This window comes from Acartia tonsa, chromosome 15 (genome assembly GCF_053477335.1).
Source record: "Acartia tonsa isolate MP-2025a chromosome 15, ASM5347733v1, whole genome shotgun sequence".
In the NCBI taxonomy this organism is placed as follows: Eukaryota; Metazoa; Arthropoda; class Copepoda; order Calanoida; family Acartiidae; genus Acartia; species Acartia tonsa.
Window position 1 is genome coordinate 2,105,052 of NC_137274.1, and position 23,598 is coordinate 2,128,649.

A 23,598-nucleotide genomic window follows, 5' to 3' on the forward strand; every position below is an offset into this window, starting at 1 on the left:
TCCTTGACCTAAAACATATAATTAGATGTATCACAACATATGTATTGGGAAAAAGGCACTTAACCCCTGCGGGCCACCCACCTAGCCCCCTGGGGTCGGTCCCCGACTTGCTGAATCATCTTAAATAATGTCCATATGAATAGATACAGTGTATTTAAGTTAAAACCCTAAGAATAAACAATTTAAGGTAAGTTTCCACATGAAAATAGACCAAAAAAAGCCTAAAAACCCCATTTCTGCAGGGTTTTTCTTACCTAACCTAACCTTAAAATAAAAATTTTTGGATTGTTTTGCCATTTAGATGTAATACCTATAGGACTAGGCTTATATACCAAGTTTGAAGGGTCTAGCTAAACATTTAGACCATTTTGCTCACGGATTACGAATAAATGTCATTACGCCCCCCCCCTCTTATCTATCCATCTATATATTGAATATTTATTTCTAGTAAAAAACGGCCGCATGCCTCAGTGGGAACCCACGGCTATATGGCACCAGAAGTTTTGTCCAAAGGTAAATTATTTGACTTCCAAACCGATTAATATCCGCTGGATTAGAACCGGTTCTAAGCATACTATCCGCATAATATCTGCGGAGAGCTGTCTATAATACGATATGATAATAAAAACACATACAAGGAGAAATATATTTCCAGTATGGCTTCCAAACAGGTCAATATCCGCTGGATTAGAACCGGTTCAGTCAGCTATACTGAAAAATCTTTTATATTATTGTATTACAGACAATTTTCCACGATAGATAAAATCAAAATGATAAGATTAATACCAGTTATATAATTTTTCATAACAATATCCGCGGAAAGCTGTCTATGATACGATGCTATACATAACTATTCTAAGTTTAGGCGGGAAATTGTGTGATTTAAATTTTTTGGCGGGAAAATGAAGAGAGAGAAAGAGGGGACAATAGGCTGTTAATTATACTAGTCCCCAAAATCCTATAATAACGTTTTCTTACTCGTCGTCTTAACAACTTTGGGGACTTTCATCGAATTTTGATTGTTTATTTATAAAGTAAGGCCCAAACGTTTCAACCACTAACTTAAATTTACTGAAGGGGAAATGTTTTGGATCATCATTGGGCAATGGCATGTATATCAATTTATCTGCCATTGTCTTATCCCTTTAGATGCTTGACTTGTTAAATATTCAGGAACTGCCTATGACAGTAGCGCGGACTGGTTTAGTTTCGGCTGTATGCTCTACAAACTTCTAAAGGGACATTCTCCTTTCAGACAGCACAAAACAAAGGTATGTAGGTCTATCTGTCTGTCTGTCTGTCTATCTGTCTATCTGTCTATCTGTATGCTCTACAAACTTCTAAAGGGACATTCTCCTTTCAGACAGCACAAAACAAAGGTAGGTCTCTCCGTCCTTCTGTCTGTCTGTCTGTCTGTCTGTCTGTCTATCTGTCTCTCTGTATGCTCTACAAACTTCTAAAGGGACATTCTCCTTTCAGACAGCACAAAACAAAGGTAGGTCTCTCCGTCTGTCTGTCTGTCTGTTTGTCTATCTGTCTCTATAAAAGTTTGGGAGGGCCGTGTGGGCTTGTTTTTATAGTTATCAACCTAATTCTTTTTGTAGGCTCTCTTAAATGACTGGATGTACACATAAAACTTTGAAAATTGAATTTCGGCACTTTCCTTCTTGGGGCTTGTGGAGCACAAAAACCCCCCAAACGCTAAAAATATGAGTTCTGAGCTTATTTTTTCTTTCTTTCTCACTATTTGTCTCTCTTTCTATTTTATCAATATTTCCATCTTCACTTAACCAGTTAACTACCTAACTACCCAACTAATTACCTGACTATCTATTATCTATCTATTTATCTATCTATATCTATCTATCTATCTATCTATCTATCTATCTATCTATCTATTTATATCTATCTATCTATCTATTTATTTATATCTATCTATCTATCTATCTATCTATCCCTCTATCTATCTATTTATTTATATCTATCTATCTATCTATCTATCTATCCCTCTATCTATCTATCTATCTGTCTATCTATCTATCTAACTATCTATATATCTATCTATTCATCTATCTATCTATCTATCTATCTATCTATTCATCTATCTATCTATCTATCTATCTATCTATCTATCTATCTATCTATCTATCTATCTATCTATCTATCTATCTATCTATCTATCTATCTATCTATCTATCTATCTATCTATCTATCTATCTATCTATCTATCTATCTATCTAGGACAAGCATGAGATAGATAAGATGACCCTGACAATGAATGTAGAACTGCCCGACAATTTTTCTCCAGAACTAAAGAGCTTATTAGAGTCGCTATTACAGGTAAAATAATAGTAATCCAGCGGCTAGCAGCTAGAATCCGCTGGATTAGAACCGGTTCTCTAGTAATACTATCCGCATAGTATCCGCGGAAAGCTGACTATAACACGATACGATAATAACAGGTAAATAATACTGGTGGATCTAAAGGGATAAGACAATGGCCTATACATTTATGTACAATCACAATGATGTTACACAAAATTACCCCTTTTTTTGTAGATTACAATTAGTGATGGAAACGTTTGAATACTCATTTTGATGAACATATCAATCAAAATCCAATGAAAGTCCCCAAGGTTGTTAAGCCAACGAATAAGAAAAAACTTTGGGGAATAGTGAAATAAACAGCCCAATATCTATCTATCAATTTATCTATCTATTTATCTATCAATATATCCATCTATCTATTTATCTATCTATCTATCTATGTATCTATCTATCTATCTAGAGAGATGTAGACAAGAGACTTGGATGTTGTGGTGGGGGCTCCGAGGAACTATATCTATCTATGTATCTATCTATCTATATATATATATCTATCTATCTATCTATTTATCTATCTATCTATATATATATCTAACTATCTATCTATCTATCTATCTATCTAGAGAGATGTGGACAAGAGACTTGGATGTTGTGGCGGGGGCTCCGAGGAACTCAAGAGTCACAAGTTCTTTGATGGCGTAGATTGGGAACAGGTAATACCCAGAGAGAGTCCCCAAAGTTCTTTGATGGCGTAGATTGGGAACAGGTAATACACAGAGAGAGTCCCCAAAGTTCTTTGATGGCGTAGATTGGGAACAGGTAATACATAGAGAGAGTCCCCAAAGTTCTTTGATGGTGGAGATTGGGAACAGGTAATACCCAGAGAGAGTCCCCAAAGTTCTTTGATGGTGTAGATTGGGAACAGGTAATAATACACCATTATATATTAATATAAAGAGAACACACACAAATAATAGAGTTGAAGGGTCATTACAGGGGGGGGGGGGGGGGCTAGACAATATTAAAAACCGGTCATTTTTTGTAACGTATACTGTAACTATTTACTTACGTCTAGGTATTTATTAAACAAGTCTCCTATTATTAAAATAGTTGAAACCTCTGATCAAAATTGAATCAACTCTAATTGAAACAATATTGATTTCATTCAACTACCATCCCGAAATTCTGGTGCTGCTATCTATGGATATTTTTTTTATAAATTATTATGTTCAAAAAAATCTTCCAAAATATTTATAAAAATCCTTTAAATTTAGTTTTATATTGTTTTTTAGTTTTTCATTGACATCTGAAGAGTGTAAAAATGCATGAAACAAGTTGTAATGTCTGAATAAATATGCAAAAATATTTTGAAAACTATCTATCTATCTATTTATGTTAAATCTATCTATTATCTATCTATTTATCTATCTATCTAGGTATACCAGCAAAAGTATACCCCTCCGCTAATTCCTCCACGGGGGGAGGTAAACTATCTATCTATCTATCTATATATCTATAATCTATTTAATACTATCTATCTATGTATCACTATCTAGGTTTACCAGCAAAAGTATACCCCGCCGCTAATTCCACCTCGGGGGGAGGTAAACTATCTATCTATCTATGTATATATCTATATCTATCTATCTATCTATCTATCTATGTATCTAGGTATACCAGCAAAAGTATACCCCGCCGCTAATTCCCCCGCGGGGGGAGGTAAACGCGGCTGACGCCTTCGACATCGGATCTTTTGATGAGGAAGACACAAAGGGTAAGCATTTCTATTGGTGGAAAAGTTTGAACACTGCAATAGGAGAATTTTATTTCCCCGAATTTTTTAGTAGGGAAGCTACTCTATAATTCTGTCCGTCAGTCACGAAGTGTGGAGAAATCTGATTTTCTCTTGTTCCTACTCAAGATACAATGCTGAAACTTTTTGTCAACATTTCCATCATTAGGGAGATTAATTAACTATATAACATCCATAGCAAACGGACTGCTTTTAAGCAGCTTTTTAGCCGCCTTCACTTTTTACAACAGATTTTCTCGGCTCCTACAAATGATACTTGAATTTTTTTTGCCATTATTTCTTTCAATATGTACCAGAATTAGGTATAAAAATCTATGGTAATCTGACTGCTTTTAAGCAGCTTTCAAAGACATAAACCTGATTTTCTTAAGGTTTCACGCTTTTCAGTTTTTGCATATTCTCTCTTTCTTTTCTCTTGTTATGATAACAGATAATCTGCTCTATAACTCACTTTGTCCGTTTATCTATTTTATAAAAGATTTTGTGCTTTCCTACTTATGGACGTTGTCATCCTTGTTTCTCCTTTTTTAAAATTAAAGTAGTGCAGTTGCAATTATAATGCCGTAAAAAACATTTGCATAAAATATTTAACACTTTTGTATATGCACCTTGAATTTTGTAGGCCCCTTTTAGAGTTTCAACTGACGTAGGAACTAACAACTCTGCTTTTGCTTATCCAAGTATTTTTTATATTCAGGTTTAAAGTTAACAGAGGCTGACCAAGAATTGTACAAAAATTTTCCCTTGACAATCTCGGAGAGGTGGCAGGCAGAGGTAAGTTTGTATGTCTGTCAGTCTATCTTTAACTCAATAAGTATCTATCTATCTATCACTTTGTCTATCTATCTAACTTTTAAAAAATTTAAATGAAATTGCGCGGCATTTTACCCCCTAACTCCTAAATTATTTGTAGCACAGGAACCTTTCTTATCTTTCCAAAAACTAGAACTTAAAGTCAGTTGGGACATTTTACCACATAGCTCCTTAACTATACGTAGCACAGGAATCCTTTTTATATTTTCACAAACTAGAGTTAATACCGGTTCTAACGGTATGCACAAAAAAATTTCTATATTATTAACACAAGCCGCGCAATTTGAATGTTAAAAATGTCTGCATTGTTTTGCACAATCTTTATCTGTGTAGGTTGCTGACACAGTATTTGAAACAATATCTATCTATCTATCCATCTATCTATCTATCTATCCATCTATCTATCTATTTTTCTATGTATCTATCTATCTATCTATCTATGTATTTATGTATGTAGGTTGCTGACACAGTATTTGAAACAATTAATAGTGATTATGACAAGAAGGAGCACAATAGACGCAAACCCAAGGTAAAACTTCATAAAATTGTTTCTTATCCGCTGGATTAGATCCGGTTCTCAGACATACTATCCGCAAGATATCCGCGGAAAGCTGTCTATAATACGATGCAATAAATAAATAAACCAAGGTAAATCTTCATAAATCCAGGGGGGGAGGGGACATTGGGCTGTTTATTACACTAGTCCCCAAAGTTATCTTACTTGTTGACTTAACAACTTTGGGGACTATTATTGAATTTTGGTTGGTTGGTTCATAAAGTTGATTGTCTAAATGTATAATTGTAAATTACAGAAGGGGTAATTTTGTGTTTCATCATAGTGGATGTACATTGTACATCAAGTTATCGGCCATTGTCTTATCCCATTAGATCCCTATCATAAAATAATAACCCATAGGGTGTGTTCTTATGGTTGTATTATGTTTTATAACCCATGGAGTGTCACAGGGTAGTGTTTTTGGTTCTATTATGTTTTTATTTAGTAATCTATAACCCCAATGATAATAAACAACATTTCCCCTTTTCAAACTAACTTTATATGTTTATTTAGGCAACTTTTGGTACCGACGAAAAAGAATCAGACATATTACTTCATGGCTATTTGAAAAAATTGGTACGTTTTTTTTTATATGACAGTTTCCCTTTCTACCCTAGTAGTCTCAGCTACTTTTCGGTCAGATTAGAAATTCACTGCCAATCTGAAATTTAGTGACATTATGTCAGGTTATTTTCTCATTTTCGGCAATGCAATCAAACCTGACACAATATCACCAAAAATCATATATGACATTTAGTGACATAGAGTCAGAGTTGGGAAAATTACCTAATCTGACACATTGTTACCAAAAGTCATATATGACATTCAGTGACATTGAGTCAGATTTGTCAGATTATAATCGGCAAATCCTGAGTTTTTCTTACCAAAATGGTAAAACCTCAGGTTTTGTCAGATTAAAATCTGATGAAATATAATCAAAACCTGAATTTAAAGTGTTATCCCAAGGTTTGCTCCATTTATCTCAAGTCGTTTCTTAGAAACACCCTATAGTATAATCCACCCGCCCCCCCCCCTTCCCCTAAATTAGGGGTTTTGGGGTGGGTGGGTGGTCAGCGATAATTCTAAAATCAAATATAGGCCTACAAAAGTGTTATCCCAAGGTTTGCTCCATTTATCTCAAGTCGTTTCTTAGAAACATCCTATAGTATAATCCACCCGCCCCCCCCCCAAAAAAAAAAATTGGGGGGGGGGGGTGGGGGGTCGACGATAATTTTAAAAGTAACTTTGGCCCTATAGAAGCTTAAATCCAAAATTAGCTCCCTCTAGCACTAAGGGTTCTCGATTAACCCCCCCCCCCCTGCCCAAATGGGACTTATGCACATCCTCCTTTATACCTATTACTATCATTTTAGGGATCTAAAGGGATAAGATAATGGCCAAAAAATCTATGTACATCCCCTATAGCGTACAAATAGTGGTTGAAACGTTTGAACACTTTGAACTTATTAAACCAACCAATCAAAATTCATTGAAGTACCAAAAGTTGGTTAGCCAATGAATAAGAAAACTTTCTTCTAAAACTTTTGACCCACTCCCCCCATCCCCATTTTTTATTTTAGTATTTTCTAAAAAAAAAATTTTTTGGGGGGGGGTATAATTATTTTCTAGGGATTGAAATATCTTGGGATGGTGGTAGTACCCTTCCCCAAAATAGGTTTAAACCTTCCCGTGACCTATGATAAGCTACACTGTTAAGGAGAATCCGATCGGTTCAGCGGGTAGCAAGATCATTTGGTATGGACAAACAACCAACCTTTTACTCTTTTATAAGGATTAATTCTAGCGTTTGTCGCATCTATTGTTTGTCCCATTTAGAAAAAATCTAGCGTTTGTCATATTCTAGTGTTTGTCGTATTCTAGCATTTGGCGTATCTAGCGTATGTTGTGTCTAGGGTTTGTCTGTCTACTGTTTGTCTGTCTAGCGTTTGTTGCATCTATTGTTTGACGTATCTAGGGTTTGACGTAGTACCCTAAAAATATATATATATATATTGCCCAGAAGAACTCAGGTTCCTTGCTGGAAGGTGCTTAAAATCACTTGCTCTAGTTCTTGCATAGTCCCCTAGTTTAGCAACATCTGTTTAAGATTCCTGCTGCTACAATATTAAAGTACTAGCGGCTACGCCCCTAGAGGCCTCTAGGGGTTTTGAGGAGGGGGTAGTTGAATTCAGTTACCCAATATTTGTTATTTAGATATTTTTTTTTGAGGGGGGAGGGGGAATTTTCTTATGGCGATTTTTCTTGGGCTGTTGGTGATACCCTCCCCCAAAATAGTGCAAACCTTCTTGGGACCTATGAGAAGCTACTCTGTAAAGGAAAACCTGATCAGTTCAGCAGTTAGCTAGATTCTTCAGTACAAACAGACAGACAAACATCCTGTCACTTTATTATAAAGATAATCTTTAGAGTGGACTAATTTTATTGATTCTCTGTTTTTAGGGTGGACCCTTTGCCCAGATATGGCAGACACGCTATGCTAAGTTATATCTCTATCTCACTATCTATGTTTAGGGTGGACCCTTTGCCCAGATATGGCAGACACGCTATGCTAAGTTATATCTCTATCTCTCTATCTAACTATCTATGTTTAGGGTGGACCCTTTGCCCAGACATGGCAGACACGCAATGCTAAGTTATATCTCTATCTCTATCTATCTATCTATGTTTAGGGTGGACCCTTTGCCCAGACATGGCAGACACGCTATGCTAAGTTATAACTCTATCTATCTATCTATCTATCTATGTTTAGGGTGGACCCTGTGCCCAGACATGGCAGACACGCTATGCTAAGTTATATCTCTATCTATCTATCTATCTATCTCTTTTTAGGGTGGACCCTTTGCCCAGACATGGCAGACACGCTATGCTAAGTTATATCTCTATTTCTCTATCTATATTTAGGGTGGACCCTTTGCCCAGATATGGCAGACACGCTATGCTAAGTTATATCTCTATTTCTCTATCTATATTTAGGGTGGACCCTTTGCCCAGACATGGCAGACACGCTATGCTAAGTTATATCTCTATTTCTCTATCTATATTTAGGGTGGACCCTTTGCCCAGATATGGCAGACACGCTATGCTAAGTTAATATCCCTATCTCTCTATCTATCTATATATCTATCTATCGCTGTTTAGGGTGGACCCTTTTCCCAGATATGGCAGACACGCTATGCTAAGTTATATCTCTATCTATCTAACTATCTATCTATCTATGTTTAGGGTGGACCCTTTGCCCAGACATGGCAGACACGCTATGCTAAGTTATATCTCTATCTATCTAACTATCTATCTATCTATGTTTAGGGTGGACCCTTTGCCCAGACATGGCAGACACGCTATGCTAAGTTATATCTCTATCTATCTAACTATCTATCTATCTATGTTTAGGGTGGACCCTTTGCCCAGACATGGCAGACACGCTATGCTAAGTTATATCTCTATCTCTCTATCTAACTATCTATCTCTGTTTAGGGTGGACCCTTTGCCCAGACATGGCAGACACGCTATGCTAAGTTATATCTCTATCTAACTACATATCTATCTCTGTTTAGGGTGGACCCTTTTCCCAGATATGGCAGACACGCTATGCTAAGTTATATCTCTATCTCTCTATCTATCTATCTATGTTTAGGGTGGACCCTTTGCACAGATATGGCAGACACGCTATGCTAAGTTATATCTCTATCTATCTAACTATCTATCTATCTATGTTTAGGGTGGACCCTTTGCCCAGACATGGCAGACACGCTATGCTAAGTTATATCTCTATCTCTCTATCTAACTATCTATCTCTGTTTAGGGTGGACCCTTTGCCCATACATGGCAGACACGCTATGCTAAGTTATATCTCTATCTAACTACATATCTATCTCTGTTTAGGGTGGACCCTTTGCCCAGACATGGCAGACACGCTATGCTAAGTTATATCTCTATTTCTCTATCTATATTTAGGGTGGACCCTTTGCCCAGACATGGCAGACACGCTATGCTAAGTTATATCCAAACAGGTTGGGACAAGTTTTTTTTATTAGCACAGCTACTCTATCATTACAGTTTTGTCCACCTGTGTGTGTGTGTGTGTGTATGTGTGTGAACAGTGAACATCTGCTCTATAACTCACCTTGTCTGTTTGTCCATCTATATGTTTATTTCTATTTGGGGGGGGGGGGCTTTGCTTCTTATGGATGTTGGTCATTTGTGTTCTATGACTTTTTTTCAACAGTAGTCTCTCTCAGTCTCCACAAAGAGAATGTGTGTTTGTGTTTGTGTGTGTGTGTGTCTACTATGGGATAATTGTGTATTTACTGTTTAGAATTGAGCTTCACACAGACAGTAATAAACCTGAATTAATATTTATGGAACAGATAGAAGATGTCAACACAGATTTACAGCAGGTCAAAATATCTTGTTTCTAACCTTAGAAATGACTAAAAAAACACTATTTTTTAAGGTTTATTGAGAATTGTCCAATTTGTAGAGGTTTTTTGAGATTTTCTCTGGCTAGGAACGAGATTTTTGGAAACGGTCAAAAGTTCCTGATCCTACTCCTCAATGCCTTTCCTGGGAGCATTATGAAGCCATAGTTCTGATTCATTAATTTTTTGACACCAATTTACAAATAGCTATACATTTGTATGTCTGGTCGTCAGCGGTTTTAGGACTAAAGATAAATTTTAAATCATCCAATGGTATATTATACTCATATAAATCATTTGCAGATCCCCACTTTGGTCTCAGAAAAAAAAGTCCAAAATCGACCCACCCTAATATATATATATATATATTTAGGTAAAGAATGAGCAAAGTATTATAATCCGTACAAAAGACATGCGCATTGTTCTCACCAATTCTGATGAAATAGCCCTGAGGGAGTGGTCAGTACAGCTAAGTAAAACCCTGCGGGACTCCAAGGTAATCTATTTATAGTATACTAGCGGCTACGCCCCTAGAAGCCTCTAGGGGAACTTAAGGTGGGAGGGGGAAAAGTCGACATCATCCCATTTTAAATTTGAGTTTCAAAAGATTAAAAAAGATATATTTTTTTTTTTTTTGGGGGGGGGTAAAGATACCCTCTCCAAAAGTAGTTTAAAACCTTCCCAGGACCTAAAAGAAGCTTCACTGTAAAGGAGAACAATATCGGTTCAGCGGTTAGCGAGATCCTTCAGGACAGACAAAAAACGCTTACTTCTTTATATAATAGGATATACAAAGTACAGTAGAGATGTTAACATTATCTATAAAATAACAGGATGTCTCTGTGTGTGTGGGTGTGTGTGTGTGGGTGTGTGCGTGTGTATCTCAAGATCTTGCTAACCAATGATGTTCTCCTTTACAGTGAAGCTCCACTTTTCAAGAGAAATTGTTATGGCTCTACTTACTTGCATACTACACAAATGTTTCTTTTAGGAATTATTGGCTGGTCTGAGGAAGGCTGGTAAAATCTATGGAACAAGAGAGGGAAATCTGCCTAATAATTAATATTAACCAATAGTAGGGCTTTATTTTGTCACGTGACTAAAAATCAGCCAATAGAAGGGCTTTATTTTGTCACGTGACTAAAAATCAGCCAATAGTAGGGCTTTATTTTGTCACGTGACTAATGCTTGGTAAAATCTATGGAACAAGAGAGGGAAATCTTCCTAATAATTAGAACTAAATTGTGTGGACGCTTCTGTGCATCAGTTGTACACCAACTGTAAATGTTTCCTGCACAGCAAAGGTGTTATCATCATAATATTAGATATTCATTTTTTTATTTATGTATTTTATTGTAATATTTATGTATTAGCAATGTGCAGTTATTATTATTATTATATATACTGTAAAATTTGCATTGGCAAAATAAGTCTTTCCATGATTACAGTTGTTGCCAAGTTACAGGGGGGGGGGGGGTTATATTCATGTAGCCATCAAACTTTGGAGGACAATGCTAGTTCAATATAACCAAGTACCCAAAGTTTTACAGCCAACACACGTACTAGATAAGGGAATTATAAAACTTTGGGTACCAACGTGTTTTTTTTTATGTAAAGCCAAATTATTAACCCTTGTCTAGTCTTAAGATGTAGTCTCTTAATTTTAAATTTTATTTCCAACTAAAAAAAATTATTAGACCAAGTTTATAACTTGGAAATAACTATCAAGTATTATACAGTATTAGTGTGTAGTAGTTTCATTTCAAAATTCTTTTCAATGTTGAATTTTTAGCTTTTAAGTTATGTACATTTCAGAATGTTAATTAATTTCCACTTCCTATGGATATAACTGTTCTTGTTTATTTATATATAAATATGTTAAAATCTTCCTATCCGTGTCAAACCTTGCTTGCATGATGATTTTTGTAACAACAAGGTACAATATATTGCTACTCTATAATCAATGCAAATACACATTTATTTGTAGAATATTTACTTTAATTTTTAGCAGCGCCATTCCTTGGACAATTAGGGCCATATATAATGTTATAAGTATAGCATCTCAATAGTCTATATGTATGTCTATTATATATGTATATAAGAGATTAACTCTCAAATAAAATATGAAATTGTTTGCTTTTATGGATGTTGTCAGTTATTTTTTATATATCCATAACTTGAAATATATTATATATGTGTTTCCATCCTTTTTTTATGATTATCCTATTATTATGTCTCATATGTGAAATAAATAAATGTTATCTATGTTAAATATTGTTACATTGCATAATTCGTATTTATTATATTTAAGAACTGGGTTAGATTTAGACAATTTTTCTTTATTATATTATCTATTTCCACTATACTATATCCTTACTGGAAAAAGCAATTTTTGTGATCAATTTCTTACACATGTCTTCCAAATTTGCTTTAAAACAAAACAAAAACGAAGGAGGATTTAAGCAAGCAATCAACTGGAAAAAGTGCTTTGGGTCCTTTTAAAACACATTGAAATGATCTTTTGCCACCCCCCTTCCCCTCTCAATTAGGTTAGGAAGAAGGGGAGGGGGGGGGGGAGAAGGTGGTCAACATAATTTGTACAAACTTTTGGCCTAAAAACCTTACATAAAAATTTTTCTCACTATACTTAAATTAGTTTTTGAGAAACACATAATAGTATCATTATGCTTCCCTCCCCTCTCCACCCTAAAGTTTGTAGGTTGTAAGAGTTTGGGGGGGGGGGGGGGGTGGGAGGGAGCAGAATTACTAAAAGTAACTTAGGCCATATGTAAACTTAAGGGTAATAGCCTTTAGGATAAAGTTGTAAATTGGACAAACCTCCTTAAGCTTATAGTACCTTATTTATTACTCTTATTGAAGGTAAAAACATCATTTATAGTAGTAAAAATTGTTTTGAATGGGGATGTAGTGTGTAAGTTACATATGAAGAGATATCTTAACTCTTCAAATGTTAAACTCACCCTTTTTATTTGATGAATTAAGGTGTTCATGTATGCATATATCCTTGGAATCCTTGCAGTTTTAGGCATTTTTACCACAAAACTTCAAATTGCAATATCTGGCAAGAAGGAGCAGCTAAGATTTAATCTCCAACGGATTCTGACCACCACTGTGCCCTATTTGAAAGCCCCGTTGTCAGTTTCTTTGGAGATTTTTTTTAATCTAAGGTTTTGTTAGGGAGACCTGTGTCTTATCAGACACCCTTATATTTAGGGGTTTATAGTGCAATAATCATTGTTAAAATCAGCATTTTACTTACCAAAATGTCTTTTTAGTCTGTTATTACCGATTTATGTACGACACTTTGTTTTGCGGATTTTTTCGATGTGAGCATGACCGACTTAAATGCGACAAAAAGGCTTATCCATTCAAAAACAGGTGAAGTGCTAATACAGAGTTTACTAGGGAATAGTTATTGATCGCGATCGTGGCTCAACACGTAGCGCATCCGCTCGTCGCCGGGGAGTTGATAGGTTCGAATCTCGGGCCGACACCGCGTCGTAACGAAAGACGTTAAAATGGTTTGTACTGCTGCTATGTCAGGTGTGTGACATAAGTAATGGTAGGGGGAATGCCTTGGCTCACAAACAGAGGCAAATCATCACAACAAACAGTTAGAAAGTCTCAGACAAAGGTCGTGAAATCAAAGGGTTGGTTGTCTGATGGATGTTACTTAACCTAATATCTCTGGTTGTTAGAGTATCGCATCCCATTACATGTGGATGATGCTCTGGATTCTCTAGATGATCACTCAAAGCAAAGGAGAATCCCACCCTTACAAGGTCATGGTAATGGTATTTATTGCATCGTATTATACACAGCCTTTCGTGCAGCTTATACCAATAACAAATTAATTCGAATAACATCACAAAACCTATATTGTTGTTGGGGGGCAACATATAGTAAATTTGACGACCTCTCCATTTGCCACCCAAATGATATTTAGGATTTATTTATTGTTTATACCTTTAACCTGCCTATCGCGGATATATTAAATGGCTGAGAAGTTAATCATGACATAAAATGCAAAGATTATTTATTTAAAATTTTGAACAACTTTCCCTTTATGAAGTCTTTCATAAAACTTCTCTATATATGATTTATTCAAGGCTGAATTTCCGTGACCTTAGCAAAGCAACTGATAAAAATGGCCATTAATTAACTCGCTAGGATACTATTAAATACTATTGGATATTAATAGATCTATTTCTGCACTAAGGTAAATTAACTCTTATCAGTTTTTTTTTTTTTTTTTGGGGGGGGGGTATTTTTCAAGTTGTAAGTTTGAAGCGCTATATGGAGGATTGCTCTCGTCCATCTTTTCTTTATAACTTCTCATTGTTTTCTTTTCTTTTCTCCCATTTCTACATTATCCATTTTTTAACTCTCTTTTTTTCTTTTAAGTTTTTTTTCTCCTATTCTTTATCTTCTACTTATTTTAATTAATTATTACTACTGGCTACAAGGGATCTTGAATTAAAGGGGGGACGGGGTGTCAGTGAAGTAGATTATCCTTAAAAAGTACAAACAAATTTCAGAGGAATGTTTTCTCATGGGAGGTTGTAGGTACCTCCCTTCAAAATAGTTGTAAACTTTCCCATGGAACGTAAAGATGCTTCACTGTAAAGAAGAACCATATTGGTTCAGCGGCTAATGATAAGCTACAGAAATACGTACTATTACTCTTACATAAAGGTTTCAGTTTGATAAAGGTTGCGTGATTTTTATCAAAAATTATGTCAATTACAATTTTTACAAAAAAGGTTGATTTTTGGCGTTTTTTGCCATTCTCGAGGTTTAATTTTGGGTATAGAGGAGTTGTCTAATCAAGATTACTCTGGAATAGTTTTTTTTTTTTGGTAAATTTAGTTTCATTATAATTTGGTTATATTTATTGTCGCTTACTAAATTCATGTATGTTAATTTGTACTGAGCTGGATCTTTAAATCATTTTAGTGGTGAGCCAGGTCGGGGTGAGCCAACTTTCCACCAATGAGAGCACAGAGCTTCAGCTTTTTACGAATATAAAAATCTATAACCATAAGATTAAAACCACTTTTTTTAAGTTAGCAATAATGGCTATCTATTACAGAAAGACCTGTCCTGATAATAAAAAAAAGAGTTACTTTTAAAAATCTTCTAAAATATTTGTGAAAAATCTATTAATTAGTTTTGGTATCTTTTAAAAGTTCAAGATTATTAAGTAAATAGAATAATTTTACTTCTACTATCAAATGTTTTGTTTTGCATCATAGAATACTTTCCTGTGGTAGATTGAATACTATTGGATGTTTGGATACTATTTATGTTTATCTTGGAATGGCATATCCATCTCTTTACAAAGGTAAATAAATTTAATAAAGAAAAAATATCTAACATTAATTTTGAATTGTTATTCCTTATAAAATACATGTGATATAACAAGAATAACTATTTAGATACTTTTTAATATTATTGGAATGGTTTATCTTTCTCATTACTATGGTAAATTAACTCTTAACAATTTTTTATTAGTGAAGCTATTCATTCAAAAAAATTGCAAAAATTGTTTTTGATATGATATACAATGAAAAATCACGCAACCTTAATCAAACTAAAATCTTTTAATAGGATGTTTGTCTGTCTGTCTTTTGAATGAGGGGAGGTTGATATACCACCCTTCACCCTTTTATCTTGTATATTTATAAAGATCTTAATGGATAAGACAATGGACGATAATAATAATAAGGACCACTCATAAGTTTTCAGAATTGTGTTTGATAAAATATTTAACAAAAACCACGCAACCTTCATCAAACTAAAATCTTTATATAAGAATAATTGGATGTTTGTCTGTCTGTCTTTTGAATGAGGGAGGGTCAATGGTTCTTCCCCTTAATGATCTTAATGGATAAGACAATAGACGATAATAATAATGATAACAAAATTACACCTTTTGTTATTGGTGGAATTATTTGGTGAAAAGTTTGGACACTTCTAGTTAATAGAAATATCAATCTAGATTTACTTAAAGTACCCAAAGTTCTGACAGACAGACACATGCACAGACATCCTGTTACTTTTATATAAGGTTGCTTCACTCCTCCCAGTCTTTAGGGGAGGGTGAGGGAGGTTAGAAAAATATCCTTAAACCAATCACAAGATATTCATAAAGCTTTCCTGAAAAGTACAACTTATTCAGACCAACGTTTTTAAAGATTTTTAGCTTAAGATTCAAATAAATAGTGGCAACGTCCCTAGAGGCAAAAAGAAGCACTTGAGGTGGGTGGATGGGGGAGAATTTTCAATTTTAGATTTAGAAAGAAAAGAAAAAATTTCTTATGGCGATTTATCTTAGGTGGGTGGTGGTACCCTCCCTTAAATTGTTATAAACCTCAAATAATGGTTCAGCTCTTTTGGAACACACACATATACAAAGACTTAGACACATCCGGTTACTTTTAAATAAATATAATTTTTTTGTGAATATATTTTAAAGGGAAGCTTTTCTATAATTTGGGTCAGTCCGTCAGTCCGTCTGTAATGCATAGCTTTTTTTGTTTATTTAGACATGTTAGAATTATCCTATTGATTTCAGACTTTGCATGGTGATTCCTGTAGTACGATTAGGAAAGCGTAGCAACTCTATAATTGTTACATGAATGTCTGTAGGTCTATTTTTAACATGTTGATTTTTAACTTTTTTTACAACAAATGTTAATGTGATATAATGATCTGATTAATCTGAGATTTAGAATACTGATTCCTTAGACAACAAAATACAATGCTATTAGCAAAGCATCTCTATAATGAAGTTCTAAAAAAGTAAGTATGTCCTTAAATTTTATACTGTATTTAAGTATTTTTTTAACAAATTTACTCACAATTTTGTTTCAAATTTTATATATATATTCAGTTCTGACACTCTACAAGTGTTAATGTTTGTTTGTCCTACCGATTCAGAGCTTTGCTTTTGTGGATGTTGTCATCCTTGTTAATTATAGAAAAACAACTCTATAATGCAAAGAACTGTATTTTAAAAACATATTTATACAGAGAACAATTAATAATTCCTAAATTACTAATTGTGGCCAAATCATTATTCTACAATCTTTATATTTATCAATTCCGGGTCGGTAAAGCATGCCTGTGGTTTATTCTATCTCAATACCAAATTTAATAATTTAGGGGCTAAATTGACAAAATTCTTAGAGGCAAAATTTTTTATAACTAAAAAAAAACTAATTTTAAGATAACACGTGAAATTTTAAAGAAATTTTATCAAAATTTTGCTACAGGCTTGCTTTGTACAGAAATCAAATCAAAATATTTATAATAAATATTCAAATCTATTTTTTAATCTATGATTATCATGAAATTTGAAAAAAAATATTTCATTTTTTTAAGGAATTAAAAGAAGATTTGAATGCTTATCAAAAATATATAAAACCTTACATGCTAAATATAAGAGGGGGGGAAGTTTTGACACATTTGTGTAAACAGTGTGTATATGCTTTATCTTTGGACAGAGAGGATAGGTTATTAGGGATAAAATCATTCTTATTTGATAGATTTACCCCAGCTTTAAGATTTTTTGGATAGGCCTCCAGGTTCAGGAGCTGCAGGCCTCCAGGTGGTGTCTGGACAGGTAAATATAAAAATTAAATTTTTTTTTGAAGAGTTAAAGGTCAACATATAAAACAAAATATGCATATTTTTTCTTCAAGTATGTAAATAACATTGAATAATATGCATATTTTAAGTTTTATAAGTTGACCTCTAACTCTTACATTTTTATTTTTGCCTGTCTAGAGACCACCTGGAGGCCTGCAGCCCCTGAATCTGGAGGACTGCAGCTCCTGAACCTGGAGGCCTATCAAAAGAATATCTCAAAATTGGGGGAAATTTATCTTATAAGAATGATTTTATCTTTTAAAACCTATCCTCTCAGTCCAAAGATAAAGCCTATACACACTGTTTACACAAATGTGTCAAAACTTCCCCCCCTCTTATATTTTAAAAGTTATATGAATAAATAGCGCAGCATTAAATAGATTATCTTTTCATAAACAATCTTCTAAAATTTCAAAATCTTTAATTCTTAAGTAGATTAAATAATGTTTCCTTTTTTGAAATCCTTCAATAAGAAAGTAAGACACATTCAACCTTTTTTTTTGGTTGTATGTTAGTTGGACAAACCTAACAGCATTATTGACACCCTAGCTATAGGGTTGCTGCACTTTATATCATATTCAATATCTATAGTATGGTTTTATAGATTATATAGTTGAAATTAAAGTTAAATTACTTTAGCCAAAAAAATGTAATAAATTCTTTAAATTTGAATGCGGGTAATTTCTATAAAACAATACTATAGATATGTATTTCCATCATGGTTTAGAATTGTTTTAATCAGTGTTGTGGATACGCATTGATTGTATGCGGATCCGGATCCAAATCCTCAAAATTTGGTCAGTGTGGATCCAGATCCTTGACAATAAAAATAAAATCATCAAATTTTTTAAAAAATATTTATTCTTTAATCTCGAATACAATGTGAGAGAGAAGAGTGTGGGAGTGAATCAGCTGATTTTAACAAGGTTACCAGATATTTCAAAATTAGTAAGTGACTATTTTATATAAATTTAGGTAGATTTTTCCATAAATTTATACCCCAGGATCCGGATCCAGATCCGTATCCTTGGACTAAAAAAAATGCGGATCTTCAACACTGGTTTGAATACAGCTCAGATGAATTAAATTCTAAGCCATGATGGTAAAAGTTTACAAACATACATATGAGACAGTATAGAACATAACTATAGAAAATAAAAGTAATTAAATATCATGAATACCCACACCATACCAAAATCCAATCAAGAAATTTAAACAAGAAAAAAATCTAATTTATAGTTAGTAAACTATTTCTTCCTCTAAAGTAAATACATTAGATATTCAAAAAGCTACTTTTTATATAATCATAAAAAAATTTTATTCTGAAGTTTTTCAATTTACAGTATGCTAGAAATATATAATTATGGAATAAATAGGAAAATATTCAATGTTTATACTTACTTAATCACTCTCATTGTCTTGATTAGATTAAGGGAGAGTATGTTGAATATTCATGATAAGTTATTCAAATTTTTGTGTATTAATCTTGGAAATGTAGGCAGACACAGAGCAAAGGACTTTGGAAGATTTTGATCAGCCCTGAAATATCATTTATTTACTAGTTTAAACTATAGTAGCAGCTAGGCCCCTAGAGGCCAATAGTGGCACTTTAAATAGTTGTTTTTTTATTTCAAATATCTAATTTGAGAAAAAAATTCTATGTTGTGTTTAAGTCTCCACATAATTTTTTTTTTATATTTTTTGTGATTTCTCTTGGGAGGTTGGTGCTACCATCGCCCAAATAATTAAAACTTTCCCGGGACCTATGAGAACCTACCCTATTAAGAAGAACCCGATCAGTTCTGTGGTTAACAAGATCCTTTGAACAGACAAACATCCTGCTACTTTATTATAAGGATATACAGAATACATATGGTATGATTAAGGATAAGGAAACAGAATAGAAGCAAATAGAGACAAAAAGGATTTTTTGTCTGAAACTAAAGATATCTAAAAACACTGATTTGATTCGTTTATACTTTTGGGGGAAACTTCATAATTGGCTTGGGGTGGTTTAAGGCGATTTTCTAACATATTTTGCATTTCCTAGAAGCTAGGGTTGAAGCGACTAGTTTATATATAATTAAACAAATAAGTAAATTAATCAAATAGCTAATGAAGTAAATTATTATAAACCTTCCCAGGACCTATTAGAAGCTACTCTGTTAAGGAGAACACGATCGATTCAGTGGTTAGTGAGATCTTTTGGTACAGACAAACAGACAGACATCCTGTTACTTTATTATAAGGATAAGTCAAAATAGATGTATCTGACCGATAGATAGATATAAACTTTTTGATATATATATGCATAGATAAATATCCTACCTACCTTTATGTTGTAGATAATTATATCTCAACTCCTCTCTTGGCACCTAAAAAGTATTATGTTTTTTAAAATTTATTTAAACTAGAACATATATTGTATATATGATACTAGAGTTTAAAAGCAAGAAGTTCATTCTTGAATAATGATTCTAATTTTCAACTTGCAAAGACTGATCTTAATAATTTAGTTTCATCTTAAAGTGTGTTCATCCTGCATCCCTCTCCCTTTTTATTTATACATTTTCCTCAGGAAGCAAATTCAAAAAGAACTTGGTTGTAAATTGATTTAAATAACAACAACTCCCCCCCCCCCCATTGTTAATTACTGTTTAAATTTATTTTTTTGTGGGTTGGTCAATTTTCTAGGGAAAAAGTCTCTTGGGAGGGTTGTAGTACCCTCTCCCAAAATAATAATAAAACCTTCCCAGAACATATGATAAGCTACATTGTAAAGGAGAACCATATTGGCTCAGCGGTTAGTAAGATCCCTTGGTATAGACAGACACACAGCCACAGATCATGTTACTTTATCATAAGAACTAGCGGGTTTGCTACTAGCCTCTAGGGGGGGGGGCAAATTTCATTTTTGGGGGGGTTGGGGGTGTTATCCAATAGGTATATACCCTGAAGAGTAGAATCTAATCGGTTCTGTGGTTACCGAATTCTTAAGCTTCAGGCAGACAGACGGACAGACAGATGGACAGACAGACAGACAGACATAAAGCTACTTTGTATTATTGATATAAATGTTTATGCTTTTAATAGACTGTTAATTAATATAATACATATTTTGACTATGTATACTGCTACATAATAGAATAATATTATTATATTTTGTTTCTTTTCTTTGTTTGTTTTGACCATTTAATTACAGATCAAAATGTTTTTTTTTATTTAATGAAAATTTAAGATTTAGATAGAAGACACATAATACTATATAAGAATAATCAAATTATATTAATTAAGCTTACCACGTCCTCTAAGTATTTCTGCTATTTTAGCTTTTCTGGTTTTCTCTTCTTCAGACCGCCATCCAGTTATTTCAAGGGCGCAATCTAGAGCTGTTTTACCTAGAAATTTGATAATTTATTAGATATGTAAATGATATGACTGTAGATCAAATCTTGCAATACAAATGGGGCATTAAAGAATAAAAGTTAAGAAGATGAATATTGAATCTAAATAATCTAAAGTCTATTTACGGCTCTCCTTTACAGGGAGCTTCTTATAGGTTCTTTTCATAAACCAGGGTTTGAAGAGGGATAATAATTAAGAATTAATTTTAGAAAATAAAGATTTTTAAATTGAAGAGTGAAGGAAACAAAATAAGATAGACCAACTTATATCAAACAGGGGACATGCACATTTTTTTTGAGAACTGAGGTGTTAGGAGGACCCTCCCCCTAAACCATTAAAAAATGCAGAAAGGAGTCCGACTTTTCCGAGTTAAGTTTAAAAGGAAAAGCGCATCACAATTTGGCAAGGAAATGAAAAATGTAAGTTAAAGAGATTTAGTAAATAATTTTTTACCCTGTAAAAGAGGGTTTGTGATTTGTTTTATATTCATAATCATGGATGTTATTTCCACCCTCCCAAGGATATAGATAGATAGATAGATAGATAGATAGATAGATAGATAGATAGATAGATAGATAGATAGATAGATAGATAGATAGATAGATAGATAGATAGATAGATAGATAGATAGATAGATAGATAGATAGATCGATAGATAGATAAATAGATAGATAGATAGATAGATAGATAGATAGATAGATAGATAGATAGATAGATAGATAGATAGATAGATAGATAGATAGATAGATAGATAGATCGATAGATAGATAAATAGATAGATAGATAGATAGATAGATAGATAGATAGATAGATAGATAGATAGATAGATAGATAGATAGATAGATAGATAGATAGATAGATAGATAGATAGATAGATAGATAGATAGATAGATAGATAAATAGATAGATAGATAGATAGATAGATAGATAGATAGATAGATAGATAGATAGATAGATAGATAGATAGATAGATAGATAGATAGATAGATATATAGATAGATAGATAGATAGATATATAGATAGATAGATAGATAGATAGATAGATAGATAGATAGATAGATAGATAGATAGATAGAAATTAAGTATAATAATTTGATAACTAACCATCATTATTCTTGGCATCGACAGAAGCTCCATGTTGTAGTAAGAGCTTCACAACATCAGTATGTCCATACAATGCTGCATACATAAGACTTGTATATCCTAGATATAAATATATTAGATTTATTATATGTTGTGTAGTTTAGAGTAGAATTATAGATACATAGGGAGTTAGATATAGAAAAATATAATATTGTAATATATGTATAGATAGATGGATATATATGATGAAAATATAGTATTACAATAATATTATGTAGCTAACCATCATTATCCTTGGCGTTGATGTCAGCTCTATGTTCTAGTAAGAGATCCACAACCTCAGTATTTCCATTTCTTGCTGCCCAGATAAGACTTGTATATCCTATATATGAATATATTAGATTTATTATATATTGTGTAGTTTAGAGTAGAATTACAGATGCACAGGGAAATAAATATAGAAAAGTATAATTTTGTAATATATGTATAGTAAGATAGATAGATAGATATATATGATGGAAATATAATATTATAATAATTGTAACTAACCAAAATCATCCTTGGCCTTGATATCAGCTCCATGTTGTATTAAGAGCTGCACAACTTCAGAGTGTCCATACAATGCTGCACCCATAAGACTTGTATATCCTAGATATAAATATATTAGATTTATTATGTATTGTGTAGTTTAGAATAGAATTATAGATACACAGGGAGCTATATATAGAATAGTATAATATTGTAATATATGTATAGTAAGATAGATCAATAGATATATCTGATGGAAATATAGTATTATAATATTATGTAACTAACCAATATTATCCTTGGCATTGACATCATCTCCATGTTCTAATAAGAGCTTCACAACTTCAGTATGCCCTTTCCATGCTGCCCAGATAAGACTTGTATATCCTAGATATAAATATATTAGAATTAGTATATATTGTGTAGTTTAGAGTAGAATTATAGATACATAGGGAGTTATATATAGAAGAGTATAATTTTGTAATATATGTATAGTGAGATAGATGGATAGATGTATGTGATGGAAATATAGTATTACAATAATATTATGTAACTAACCATCATTATTCTTGGCTTTGATATCAGCTCTATGTTCTAGTAAGAGATCCACAACCTCAGTATTTCCATTTCTTGCTGCCCAGATAAGACTTGTATATCCTATATATGAATATATTAGATTTATTATATTGTTTAGTTTAGAGTAGAGTTAGAGATACACAGGGAAATATATATAGACTGCCATGAATTTTTTTCAAGGGCGTAATCTAGAGCTGTGGGACCTAGAAATTTGATAATTTATTAGATATGTAAATGATATGACTGTAGATCAAATCTTGCAATACAAATAGGGCATTTAAGAATAAAAGTCAAGAAGATGAATACTATTTAGTATAAAGTCTATTTATGGCTCTTCTTTATAGGGAGCTTCTTATAGGTTTTCACAAACTATATAATTGAAATAT

The 23,598-nt window shown here is 33.1% G+C and overlaps 2 protein-coding genes across 6 annotated transcripts in view; one reads left to right on the forward strand and one right to left on the reverse strand.

Moving 5' to 3' along the window:
• LOC145307366 (G protein-coupled receptor kinase 1-like) overlaps positions 1-23,598 on the forward strand; it is a 75,500-nt gene that overhangs the window by 23,238 nt on the left and 28,664 nt on the right. Inside the window, exons 17-29 of one of the 3 annotated variants that reach the window (XM_080149746.1) lie at positions 449-513; positions 1,174-1,271; positions 2,242-2,340; positions 2,949-3,038; positions 3,762-3,809; positions 4,045-4,099; positions 4,836-4,912; positions 5,409-5,480; positions 6,021-6,083; positions 9,483-9,538; positions 9,844-9,925; positions 10,320-10,442; positions 10,938-11,131. In XM_080149746.1, coding sequence (XP_080005872.1) covers positions 449-513; positions 1,174-1,271; positions 2,242-2,340; positions 2,949-3,038; positions 3,762-3,809; positions 4,045-4,099; positions 4,836-4,912; positions 5,409-5,480; positions 6,021-6,083; positions 9,483-9,538; positions 9,844-9,925; positions 10,320-10,442; positions 10,938-11,009 — 1,000 coding nt within the window. In that variant the 3' untranslated portion in view covers positions 11,010-11,131. Of the gene's footprint in view, positions 1-448; positions 514-1,173; positions 1,272-2,241; positions 2,341-2,948; positions 3,039-3,761; positions 3,810-3,996; positions 4,100-4,835; positions 4,913-5,408; positions 5,481-6,020; positions 6,084-9,482; positions 9,539-9,843; positions 9,926-10,319; positions 10,443-10,937; positions 11,992-23,598 lie in introns of those variants that run through there. The other 2 variants (XR_013875420.1, XM_080149745.1) reach the window with 2 other exon arrangements.
• LOC145307369 (uncharacterized) overlaps positions 18,857-23,598 on the reverse strand; it is a 126,916-nt gene continuing 122,174 nt past the window's right edge. Inside the window, exons 12-19 of one of the 3 annotated variants that reach the window (XM_080149749.1) lie at positions 23,195-23,293; positions 22,925-23,023; positions 22,658-22,756; positions 22,392-22,490; positions 22,130-22,228; positions 20,920-21,018; positions 19,953-19,995; positions 18,857-19,159 (exon numbers count right to left, since the gene is read on the reverse strand). In XM_080149749.1, coding sequence (XP_080005875.1) covers positions 19,970-19,995; positions 20,920-21,018; positions 22,130-22,228; positions 22,392-22,490; positions 22,658-22,756; positions 22,925-23,023; positions 23,195-23,293 — 620 coding nt within the window. In that variant the 3' untranslated portion in view covers positions 18,857-19,159; positions 19,953-19,969. The remainder of the gene's footprint in view (positions 19,160-19,952; positions 19,996-20,919; positions 21,019-22,129; positions 22,229-22,391; positions 22,491-22,657; positions 22,757-22,924; positions 23,024-23,194; positions 23,294-23,598) is intronic. The other 2 variants (XM_080149751.1, XM_080149750.1) reach the window with 2 other exon arrangements.